The sequence below is a fragment of the Homarus americanus genome, unplaced genomic scaffold (genome assembly GCF_018991925.1).
Source record: "Homarus americanus isolate GMGI-L3 unplaced genomic scaffold, GMGI_Hamer_2.0 scaffold19912, whole genome shotgun sequence".
Taxonomy (NCBI): Eukaryota; Metazoa; Arthropoda; class Malacostraca; order Decapoda; family Nephropidae; genus Homarus; species Homarus americanus.
The window spans coordinates 1-12082 of NW_024747984.1; the positions used below are offsets into that span (position 1 = coordinate 1).

The 12082-nt window shown below is 39.7% G+C and overlaps 1 protein-coding gene across 1 annotated transcript; it reads left to right on the forward strand.

Annotated features, from left to right (window-relative positions):
- Positions 1–8577: 8577 nt before the first annotated feature.
- On the forward strand, positions 8578–9435 carry LOC121879899 (calcium-activated chloride channel regulator 4-like). Its single transcript, XM_042386684.1, has 3 exons — positions 8578–8717; positions 8828–8928; positions 9253–9435. Exons 1-3 carry the CDS (start codon positions 8694–8696, stop codon positions 9410–9412), a joined length of 285 nt encoding a protein of 94 aa, XP_042242618.1. The 5' UTR covers positions 8578–8693; the 3' UTR covers positions 9413–9435.
- The last annotated feature ends 2647 nt before the right edge of the window (positions 9436–12082 follow it).

Genomic DNA, 12082 nt, shown 5'->3' on the forward strand with positions numbered 1-12082 from the left:
TTTATTTTTTAATATCATAACCGTCCGCACACGGATCATGTAGCTGTGGCAGGTTGTTCTTTGAAAAACCTTTCAGGCAGACTCGCACTCTGGTATTTAACTATTCAGAGTCGCCCCCGTGTTCAAGTACTTTCTGACGGCGAACGTTGTCGCGGATCTTTGTCCCAGACCAGTTACGTCTGTATCTTTGTTTACCTTTATCGCAATTACGGGGTGGTGTGACGATTCGCTTGTGGACTACGGTCATTTTTAACCTAGAGTCGGGGAAGAGCTTATCTGCAAGTTACCTCTTCTGTTCTGGCGGTTTGAACTACGACAAGACATACTCCACCGCTTGCCAGACCGAATGCAGGATACTGTCACACAATTGCTGCCTGACACACTACGAATGGCTGTACTTACTCTGTACAATGTCCCTCATGCAGAGGCCTATCCCGAACGTGACAAATGCCTAGCGGAAATAGAAAACCTTAAATTGAATATCATGAATAGACATCGAACAACTCATTGCTAAGTTCATCGTGTGTTGAGCTAAAGGTCTCACTGTAACGTCATTTCTACAAACAATTGACTTGTTACAACTTTCGAAGAAACACCAAAGTTATATTTACGTACTTCTACCAGATCTGTTATTTCAGTTCTTTTGCAGGAAAAAATCAGCCAGGCAGTAGCCCGCATCTAGTGAAAATATGATATGACTCATTCACGACACCCAAGGTTATTTTATCCGACAGCGTATCAGAGTTTGAAATAAACTTTAACACAAATTTTCAAAAGCGCAATACAGCATCCAACAAGCTACATCACAACTTATCACTTACAGGCGACTGGTCTGGTTCAAAAGAACCAATATAAAATCAACGAAATTCTTGAGATATTATGAAACTCGGCACATGGCATGGGAGGACTGGTTACCTCAAGTGATAGCAGTTTCGATAAATGGGTCGATCAATAGTTCACAGGCCAATTCCCTACTGTATTGCCCTTAAGCACCAGACAAATGTTTACCCCATGATGTTTGCCACAGGAACTCCTCTACTTATAACTGCTTATGGACGATTACTCTAAAAAGCAAATCAATATTTTTACAAACATCCATGGCAAAGGTACGGACACATTTATCAGCGTCTCGTGCTGAAATAATTTACAAACAATATAAACAGGCTAAGCCCACAGCGCTATCATGTGTTGAGAGAACCTAGAAGGGATCTCTAAACAGTCGCCCAATTTTCGATCCGATCAGTTACCGCCAAGGAAACAGGCATAAAACAAATTAACCGAACACACAAATTATAGAGTAATATATGCGGACTGACTAAGAAAGACTTTAGCCCTCCATGCAACTCTTTGCCAGTGTGGTGGATCCTGTGCCAGCTAAGGTTAATGTTAACTGGAATGAAGTAAATTTTTTTTGCACATCAAATGGATTTAACCTAATAGACTATAGGCGCCATTGGCTACGGGTTAAATCTACGATGCTCCCCTTTGGCTAAGCTTCTTTAACTAGGCATACCCTAAATATGTGCCAAATTTCGTGCTTTTATCATCAAGGGCACAATTCATCCACATATGTGCTGCGCTTATAATTTATTGCTTGAATTCACGCCAAATGCTGTAACATCTGGTAAAGGGGGGTGCTGGCTATATTCTGAGGCTATTTTAATACACTTATGACAGTTTGTAATACTCACATAACTATTATTAACCAATAAATAGATGACATACTGAGTAAGGTGAGTGTGATATTCATCGCAGGAGGAAGACTCATGTTGTTATTTATGGTTCAGATCACATGAGATGGAGTACCAAGGCGCCAACTTGACTGTCTACAGCACCTTTAACGTTGACTCTTCAGTGGGCGCAAACTACAGTTTCATCTCGACATGGACTCGACAAATCTGCTCACATCCAATCCCTATCTTGTGAGCCTAATGGCACTCGTATCACCACTGCAGTGCTGGACAGCATCATAAATATGTGGACCATTGACGTGGCGCTTACAGGTAAGTAATTCTCATGGTAGCGATGACACTGGTATTCTCTCTCTCTCTCTCTCTCTCTCTCTCTCAATTTATTCCAGACAAAGATGCGTGATATGCTTCCGAATATATATATATATATATATATATATATATATATATATATATATATATATATATATATATATATATATATATATATATATATATATATATATATATATATATATTTCATGTAAATCCACAATGAAAACGTGGATAAGATTTTATGCAAGATGCGTGATATGTTTAATATATATATATATATATATATATATATATATATATATATATATATATATATATTTCATGTAAATCCACAATGAAAACGTGGATAAGATTTTATCAAGTCCTCTCTCCTCGAATTGGAGCTGACAAAGAAGACTTTGAGGAGGTGACGCAACAACCAGGATATGGAGAAGAGAAACCCCGGAGTGATAACTAAGACGAGTCATACTCGTGTCTCGTCCCTAGATGGCGTTGCTCGTGGTGCTGGGTAGGTAGATCAGGACAATATTGCCCTTGTTAAATCAATTATGGACTATCCACCCATCCCATTGAACACCCTTAGTAAAACGTGCATTAAAAGGTTACAAATAGTACAAAATATAGCCCTCAGATTTATATATAACATAAAATATACAGACCACATCAATAATGAACAGCTACACAAGAGAGCAAACCTCTTAGCAATCAATGTAGATATACACAACAAAGCTGTAAATATTTGGAAAAAAGTGACTGAACCTTACACAGAAACATATCAAAACTGGATAAATAATATAGACAACGAAGAATTCCAAGAACACAGTTGGTTTAAATCAGCCAGGAAGAAAGTAATTGAACCATCTCCTGCCCCAATATACATATAAAACAGTAATAGAGAGAATAAAAGATGAGTGACCTACCAGCTCCACAAGAACCTGGCAGGCCTCTCCATACAGTGTACCTTTAGACTAACATAACTAATATTTAACATTTAACATTTAACATTGAACTAACATCTTAGTACAAAAAAAAAAAAAAAAAAAAGTGACTACCCTCCCAGCTACACAAGGACCTGGGCGGGCTCACTAACTCAAAAAATAATAATAATAATATTAATAATAATAATGTGATTACCCTCCCAGCTATATCAGCCAGGAAGAAGTAATTGAACCACCTCCTGCCTCAACATACACATTTCTACATAAAACATTACTAGAGGAATAAAGATGAGAGTGACCAACCAGCTCCACTAAGAACCTGGCAGGCCTCTCCCATACAGTGTACCTTTAGACTAACACAACTAACAGCAACTAACACCTCCAAAAAAAAAAAAAAAAAAAATGTGACTACCCTCCCAGTTACACAAGGACCTGGGCGGGCTCACTAACTCCAACAATAACAAATAATAATAATAAGCAGCATTATATAAATAAACCAATATTAATACGAAGGTCTGACGACCCAAGGGAGCAGAACAAAGACAAAACACCAATAAGAAAGATGAAGCGATCTGGTTGAGCCCAGATTCTTTCTACTCCTACTGTATTTCAGTTTCACCACTTTTCCTTCAACTCCTAATAATCTTCTTTCACCTCTTAACTAAAGACTTCGTATCGTATCGTATCGGCGTGGTTCATGCTTTCTGGGTGGAGGTTCATCTTCCCCCCTCAAAGACCTCCGTAGCGCAGGCGCGCAGAAGGAGATGATCACCTGGATTGAACAAAAGATGGATCAGATTGTTGAACATAATAGGCTCATCCTTACCTAATGGTCTTATTAGCCTGCAGATCTTCTGTGGGTAATAAGATATTGAAGTGGTTTTTAGATAAGAGGGCCATTTCGCACTCTGTGACGGGTGACAGCACAAGATGGGAAAAGATGAGGAATAGTTTCTTTAAGGTCAGTGGTGGAGTTGACAGGTAAGGGAGAGTCGACTGTCTTTATGTTGGGAACCACTAGATCTCCTACCAAGTCATTGCCCAATAATAAATGAATGCCGCACACAGGCATTGGGTCTTTCCTAATGGCTATTTGCACTTCCCCAGTAATCAAGGGACATTGGAGGTGCACTTTAGCTAAAGGATAGCGAGAATGGGATGAGAGATCTGAAATTAGAACACTCATTAGTAAATGCGGTAGATATATCAGGAATGACGTTAAACAGGAGGATAGATTGTGCTGCGCCCGTATCACGTAGTATACGAATAGGGAAAGAACGAGACCCCTCTATGATTGAAATTTTTCCCTCATAGGTAAATGAAGAGAAGAGATCCTGATGGGGCCTTTCCACATTGGTATTTGCTATTGGTTTGGATTTGGGATCCAGGGAACTACTTTTAGCAATTCGACACTTTGGGTGTTTACAAGTCTGGATCGTATGGCCTGGGTTTTTACAGTAAGAACAATAAAACTTGGTTGCATCAGGGGGGGGTAGGTGTGGGACCTTTCGACCTACCACTCACGTCCTCAAGGTTATCATCAGAGGAGGACCTAACATGACGGGAAGTACCACGTTCCCCACGGCACAGTGACTCCACCAGCAAGGCGTACTCATCAGCCAGCTCAGGGGCACGTCCCAAATTAACCTCTCCACGCTCCTCCACATGCTTCAAGATGTGAAATGGTATCTTGCTCTTCCACTTCTCCAGGACTACCAAGTTTAACAAATCCTGAGGTGGCCATTAAGAAAACCTAGATAAATTAATTAATGGTCAAAATATAAGTGGATTACCCTAGAAAATATCACGGCAGTGGATAACCAGAAAGTCCCGGAAACTACCCAAGTTATACCTAGGGAAATTACACTTATGATTATTGTTCTTCCGAGAAGATCCTTAGATAAGGATAAGATACTTGAAAGAGGAAGGGCGTATTACGGCATTTATATAAAGATCCGGATTAACAACCCTGAGTAAAAGAGGAAGGCGTATTACGGGATTAATATAAAGATCCGGATTAACAACCCTTAGATACTTGAAAGAGGAAGGGCGTATTACGGCATTAATATAAAGATCCGGATTAACAACCCTGAGATACTTGAAAGAGGAAGGGCGTATTACGGCATTAATATAAAGATCCGGATTAACAACCCTGAGATACTTTAAAGAGGAAGGGCGATTACGGCATTAATATAAAGATCCGGATTAACAACCCTTAGATACTTTAAAGAGGAAGGGCGTATTACGGCATTTTATATAAAGATCCGGATTAACAACCCCGAGATACTTTAAAGAGGAAGGGCGTATTACGGCGTTAATATAAAGATCCGGATTAACAACCCTGAGATACTTTAAGAGGAAGGGCGTATTACGGCATTAATATAAAGATCCGGATTAACAACCCTGATAAATGGTATGATTGACCCCGAATGAGATATGAGAAGAACAATAATGAGGCTTTATAATTATGGGGTCCTGGTAGAGCGGGGCGTCCCAAGATATCACTTCACCCTAAACTAGTGACTATGGAACAGCCTACTCTGGAGTGAGGGTACGGCATTAAACAGATCCGGATTCTTCCCAACACTCGATAAGACTTACTACACAACTGCCACGTGTAATAACAGGTAAGCCTTATGACACTTGGAACCTAATATCCTACGTCTGTCACTCTTACTATACGATAATACCAATATATGCACACACATATGAAGGAAACTTTAAACTACCGTAAAGCAATTGAGAACAGAAGTGACTGGGAGGAATAATTAACACTGAGTAACAAGGGAGGAAGGAATATGGTACTTAAGGTCGTGTCCTGTCACGGTCGCCATTTGTTACGAGTTGGGGATTTAGAATATAGTTATACGTCTACCCAGATCCCAACAGGTAACAACATAAAAAAAAACAAAGACAATCGGACTATAAAAGGGTAGACAAAGGATGCGAGTTTTCGTTGTGTATAATAAAGTACCATAAATCCTTAACAAAATATTCAGCTTATAAATTACCCTTAACCAAACTTAACCTAAACATTAACAGTATATACATATTAATACAACATAAACCATTTTGAAGCAAGTGGACGTGGGGGAGGCAATACAAGATAAAAGTACTTAAGTGAGGAGCTGAGATGGCTGACGAGTAAGGCTGAGTATTGTAGAAGACGGTAGGTAGTCACTGCACGTAGGTTTAGAGGATAGATGATCCTGTGGTCACTTCCCAGAGCCAAGTGTCTCTCCTCGAATTGGAGCTGACAAAGAAGACTTTGAGGAGGTGACGCAACAACCAGGATATGGAGAAGAGAAACCCCGGAGTGGTAACTAAGACGAGTCATACTCGTGTCTCGTCCCTAGATGGCGTTGCTCGTGGTGCTGGGTAGGTAGATCAGGACAATAGATGGCGTGGTTCGTAGCTCTGGGTGGAGGGGTTCGTAACAATATATATATATATATATATATATATTGATAAAATCACACGGGAAAATGGAAACAACGGAGCACCTTCGCTTTCGTCTTTATTCAAGACATGTTCCTACACTTAAGAATATTTTTACTCTGCCCTATCGTAATGAATTTGTCCCGTTAGTTCGGTCCCTCAAGCTTCTAAATATTAATGTTGTTTTCAAGTATGACTCAACCATTACCAATATGTTAATAAGGAATAGCCCAAGTTTGAATGTAAATGGAAGTGTTTATTGTATTCCATGTAGCAAATGTAATTGTAATTTTGTAGGACAAACAGGAAAAACACTGCAGCTTAGAATCAAACAACATAAGTATAATATCAGAACTGCATCTGAAAGCAGTGCCCTGTTCGTTCATGTTAGGAATAATAATCACCCCATTGCTTGGGAAAAAAGCTTAGAAGTATTTAAATCATCTTGTGTCACAGAAAGACTTCTGGTTGAAGCTAGTTTGATTAAGGAATTAAAATCAATAAACCTAAGTGATGGTCAGTTCAAAACTGATAATATGTTACATAAATTTATTTGTCAGTGGCCCAAGGTTAAAAATGCTTTGAAAACCTTTGATCTAGATGTATGATAGTTATTTTGTGGGTCCCTTATTTTTGACCTGACCTGACTAGTCACGTCAACCCCCTTCTCTTAAGCTCCTCTACGTGTGTGTTGGTGTGGGGATTAGTGGATGACATCATTATGACCTGACCTCATGTTTTTAAGGTCACCCTGTATATTTAAGCCTCTCTCTGTCCATGTAGTCCAGTTGCCTCTGAAGATGTCTTGAATAAAGACGAAAGCTAAGGTGCTCCGTTGTTTCCATTTTCCCGTGTGATTTTATCAAGATTTATCTTATCCACGTTTTCATTGTGGATTTACATGAAATATATATATATATATATATATATATATATATATATATATATATATATATATATATATATATATATATATATATATATATATATATATATATATATATATATATGCTGATAACCACAAGGAAACAAGAAAACACGAAGATCCCAAACGCTTTCGTGTAATTCACATCTCTGGAGTGAGTACAGACAAAGGAGATTCCCTGGATAATATTTCATTGCCCGTCTCGAAAGAGAGACTTCATCAAACTCATCAAACTATGTATTAAGGATTGTACATTTGAATTCAAATTTTTAGCATAATATTCTCCATTGAATTCAAATTTACAATCCTTAATACATAGTTTGATGAGTTCGATGAAGCCATCTTTCGAGACGGGCAATGAAATATTCCCCAGGGAATCAGTGAGGAACTCCAGTAAATCATCAACTGGGACCTTTGTAAAGAGTGATGTTACATCAAAACTGACCAGTTTAAAATCATAATTGTTTCAGATGAGTTCCTCGTTCTGGTGTCTGTTGTGGTGTATGTAGTACTGCTGCATTAGTAGTCTTTTCAGATGCAATTAATAACTTTTAATAATTTTTTTGATACCATGTATAACTTTTGTTTCCCATTGTAGTGTTGTAAGTTACGCTAAGAAGTACTCTAGTGCTTGTGTACAATAATTGATTCCGTCTGTATTGTTGAAAGGACTAGAAGTGCGTCTCATTAACCCCATTCACAGGTATTAGCTTTCCACGGTCACAGAGAATACTTTTATTAATTGTGTTTGTGCTGGTTCGGGATTTTCTCTAAGGGGCGCTTCCACTGCATTACCATCCACTATAAATAAAAAAACCCAATAACCAGTAGTGAGATATTCCGCAACATTATTTATTTATTTATTGATCTGAATTGATGCTATGTAAGGTCACCCATTGTTTATAAGCACTCTTAGTCCTTGTAAATTCAGTTGCCTCTGAAAATATTTTGAACAGAGACGAAAGCTAAGGTATTCCAGTGTCTCCCCTTTCCTGGCTGGTTTTATCACGTTTTGTGTATATATTTTGAATGCTTATGAGCTTACAGTATGTGTGTGTGTGTGTCTGTGTCTGTGTCTGTGTGTGTGTCTGTGTGTGTGTGTGGCAGGAGCAATTTATTATTCATGTACATGCCTCGTTCAATGGGCTAAGCGCTAATTGAACTATCTTATTCATGGCTTATTCTTCTTCACTATATGTACATCTAGTACCTTAGGTCCTTGCAAATAAGCTCTATGTACAATACAGTGCCTCACTCAGAGAGACAAGTAGGTAACTCTTTCTGCTACTACAGACAGGGAGGTGGAAATGGAGTGTCGGTTTGTCTGGGAATGTCAACAACCACGTTCGTGTAAGCGTGACAGCACAAGCCAGGGAGCCTACCAGTATGCCGATCTACTCCCGGGCCTGGGTAAGTTGCGTTACGCTTTTCTTCCTTACAAAACTTAGCCACTCACGTTTCTTTGCTCCTTTACAAAGATTTAGTGTCTCATATCTTATCTGTATTTGTTTGTTTGACAGATGAGCGCCGGGGCAGGCGACGTGGACGCCTCCGCCAATCCCATCATTATCTACGCTGAGGTGAAGCAAGGAAATAACCCCGTCGTCGGCGCCCGTGTTAGGTTAGCTTAGTACAGGTGTTGCTGGCAAGATAGACCAATTCCCAATGAAGTTCTTATAATTGTAATGATAATTGACCTATACACTAAGCTTCTTCACCCACTTTTTAAGTTATTAGCGAACGCCAAAGTTATTGGAAGTGATTGGTTGCTGGTTGAACCACGTAGTAACCAACAACCAATCAACTTCTAACAGTTGCGGTATGTCTTAAGGAAGTGAAAATAGGCGAAACTAAACATTGTTTAGAAGACGACGTTATTAACATTAACTATATATTGTTTAGAGTTTTAGACGATGCTATCATCACTGTATGAACATGTTTACAGGGCATATGTGAGTCAACCAGACACAACAGCCCGAGCCACTGAGTTAGAGCTGCTGGATAATGGACAAGCAGCAGACAACCAGGCAGGAGATGGTGTCTACTCCCGCTATCTCACTGTCTACTCTACCACAGGGAGATACGCCGTCAAGGCTCAGGTGTGAGGCTTGCAGCTATGTGTGCTCTTTTCCGCGAGTGTGTAAATTATATGATATTCTAAAGCTAAAGAGTTAAGAAATAATATTATTTATAAGTGGATAGTAACAGGAGCAAGAAGGTGACATCGAGGAGGTGAAGGATACACAAGAAGTGAGGAGAATGGGCATCCAGGAGGCAGTAGTGTGTGTGTATGTGTGTGTGTGTGTGTGTGTATGTAATAATAAATAATAATAATAATAATTAACGGTTTATTGAAAGAGCTTGGCAGCCAGAAGGCTGAAAATATACAGTTACATATTTGGGGAATGGGTTACGAATTACAAATAATATACAAGTAACATAAGTGACACAAATAAGACAAATAATAACTTAGATGGGGATCAGCTCAAACTACAGTTCATTTCAACATAGTGACAGTGTAAGGAGCAGTGTTTACTGGGAGTGAATACACTGATTTATTACATGTTATTGATAATTTTTACAATGGTTGGGACTGGGCTGTTCTTATAGCGATCAGTTCGTGCACGTATGGGCTGGATGCGGTTGTTGTGTCGAACAGCAATTCTCGGACAGGGGATCTCAGGTGGTAGTAGGAGCCGGTGTCGGGGATGGTGTAGAAGCTTCTTACCAAATTTGCAGATGAGGTCGTGGTGATGGTCAGTGAGAGTCGAAAGGGTCAGTGTGTTGAGCGCTTCTTGATATGTGGAGTAGGAAGGGGAGAGAATAATATTGCATGCCCTCTTTTGCACTTTTTCTAGGTGTGTTTGTATGTGTGTGTGTGTTCTACATTTTCTCTGATATTGTTTAACTTTCATTATAATTTTGTTCCGCGCTTCGTGTGTAATGGAATATGAAATAACTTGTACGCATATTTTTGTTTCCTCGATAGTAAGAAATATAGAAATATCACTTATGGTTCATTTTACTAAGTTCCCAAAAGTTTTCAATCGTCTAGTTTTATTTACTTACTTTGCATTACTTCAGAGATCTACAATACTTTACAGACAAGACCATCATCAATTAACAGCCAGAATATTTTGCTCGGGGATATTTAGCATTGTTCTCTCTGGTATGCATCCAGGTAGTAGGCAGCTACCAAACATAAGAACATAAGAACATAAGAAAATAGGAGTCTGCAATAGGCCGGTTGGCCTGCATGGCAGCTCCTGTCGAGAGTTACTACCACTCTCTATCATCCATGAATCTATCCAGCCTCCCTTGAAACTTTTCCAGCGTTCCAGCACTTACTACAAGGTTGCTAAGCTTGTTCCACCTCTGTCCACCACCCTATTTGTAAACCGTTCCTTCCTATCTCTCTCCTAAACCTAAACTACCCAACTTGAATCCGTTGTTCCGAGTCCTATCCTGCTCTGATATTATAAAAACTTTATCTATATCACCTTTATTGATTCCTTTCACCCACTTGAATACTTCTATCATATCTCCCGCACTTCGTCTTTCTAGGGAATGCTGTTTAGTTTCTTTAACCTATTCTGATATGAAAGGTTTCTAAGTCCGGAACCATTTTCGTCATTCTCGCTGCACCGACTCTAGTGAATTGATATCCATTCTATAATAAGCACCAGAACTGAACCGCATAATCGAGGTGCGGCTGACTAGCGCAAGATATAGTTGCATAAGATCTCTGCACTCTTATTACTTACACTTCTGGATATAAAACCTATACTCTTTTTGCCTTATTTCGAACATTAACGCACTGTTTTCTAGGCCGTAGGTCTGGGCTTACAAGTACCCTAGTCTTTCACAAGTCGACTTTCTAGGTTGATGTTGTTAAGGCTGTACACATTGACAGTATTTGTTCTTCCAATATTAGTACGCTGCACTTGCTGGTGTTGAATTTCATTTGCCATTTTTCAGACCACCCCTGCAGTTTATTTAGATCCTCCTGTATTGCATTTGCATCCTGCCCTGAATTAATCTGCCGCCCTATTTTGGTGTCATCCGCAAACTTGCTTATGTCGCTGCTGATCCCAGTATCCAGATCGTTTATGTAGATTATGAACAAGAGGGCCTAGTACTGACCCCGGGGAACCCCACTGTTACACGACCCCACTCAAATTTACACACCATCTACGCTAACCCTCTGCGTTCTATCGGTGACCCATGATTTTATCCACGAAAACTTTCTCGATACCATGAGCCTTAATTTTCTCAGAAGCCTGATGCATTACTCTGTCAATGTTTTGCTAAAGTCTAGCAGTAAATAACATCGTAATTTCGTCATTATCTACTACCTCGAAGACTTTCCTACCCTCCTGGGAAGAGAAACATAATGTTGTCTATTGGTAGACCCTGCTGCCATATGGCATCACGGTATGACCAAGTCCCAGGTTGCTGATCTGACTTTCTGCCTCATTTACACACAATTGCAGGGTCTCTCATTGTTTTTCTGGGTGCTGGTGGTAGAGTGGTACCGCTCTTGCCTCCGCAAGCGAGATGTCACGGGTTCGATTCCCGGGCCGGTGGAAGTTGTTTGGACACACTTCCTAGCTCCCATTAGTCCGTGTTCACCAAGCAGTAAAGTAGGTACCTGTTGTAAGTCCAGAGTTGCGAATTAGATTCAGGGACAAGTTGTTGGAGCTTCCAATAACTTGATGACACAAACCATTGACTCCTTCAGGCTTCTATGCCCTTGACTCATGAGACATGGCAAG